Source organism: Sphaeroforma arctica, assembly GCF_001186125.1.
Source record: "Sphaeroforma arctica JP610 unplaced genomic scaffold supercont1.5796, whole genome shotgun sequence".
NCBI classification, from domain to species: domain Eukaryota; class Ichthyosporea; order Ichthyophonida; genus Sphaeroforma; species Sphaeroforma arctica.
The window spans coordinates 1075-1844 of NW_014034762.1; the positions used below are offsets into that span (position 1 = coordinate 1075).

The following is a 770-nucleotide window of genomic DNA, read 5'->3' on the forward strand; positions in this document are numbered from 1 at the left end:
CGAACTTTTTTCAGAGGGGTTTTCACTTTCTAGGGTATTCAGCCTTTTGTTGACTCCGCAAGTTTTCCATAAAATGAATAGGTGGATATAGTGTTCTCTTATTGGATGCGCATATCATAATATGATATTTGGTAATATTTACACATACATATGAGTGTAATTTGTCTAATTGAATGCTATATGGTAAAAAAAATAAAACGCGTATGAATTGTGTGTGTTCAATGAGATATGAACGTACGATACGGCACGGACAAGATAGACGGACAAAGGAGAGCTGCTCTGCGTAGGTCCTGCCACATTGTTGTTCACATTATATAGCCAAACGTATAGCTTGTTTTTTGTCTACTTGAACATATTATTTGATTTGATATACTTGGATGTAATGTTAGTCTCAATGTAGGAAAACATATTGTTGGTTGAATATAGTCACACATTATGAGCAATCTACTATCATGCCCGGGGGCTTACTCTGGTAGCGATTACTCGGATATGTCCGACGCTGCTGGGTTTAGTGGTGCTGTTAGTACGAACGAGGTAGAAAACAATCTTGTCAATGATATGGAAGATATGAATTTGAGAGACCCCGATTCTATGAGGAGGGGCAGAATAAACAACACAATATATAAGGAAGATATACTGACTTCTCCTCTTCTGGGAAAAGATGTGGAGAGAACTAAAGAAATATTGCAGAAAAAGCTACTTACGAACACATCATCTAACACACAAGGTACTGGATATGGTGCCAGTTGTACATTTATATTTATATATAC

At 36.9% G+C, this 770-nt stretch overlaps 1 protein-coding gene across 1 annotated transcript; it reads left to right on the top strand.

The window, feature by feature from the left end:
• Positions 1 to 435: 435 nt before the first annotated feature.
• On the top strand, positions 436 to 727 carry SARC_15233 (hypothetical protein; the record flags this gene model as incomplete). The annotated part of the gene is made up of 1 exon (XM_014290645.1): positions 436 to 727. A coding segment is annotated over one exon (292 nt), but the record flags the coding sequence as incomplete, so codon positions are not given.
• Positions 728 to 770: the final 43 nt, after the last annotated feature.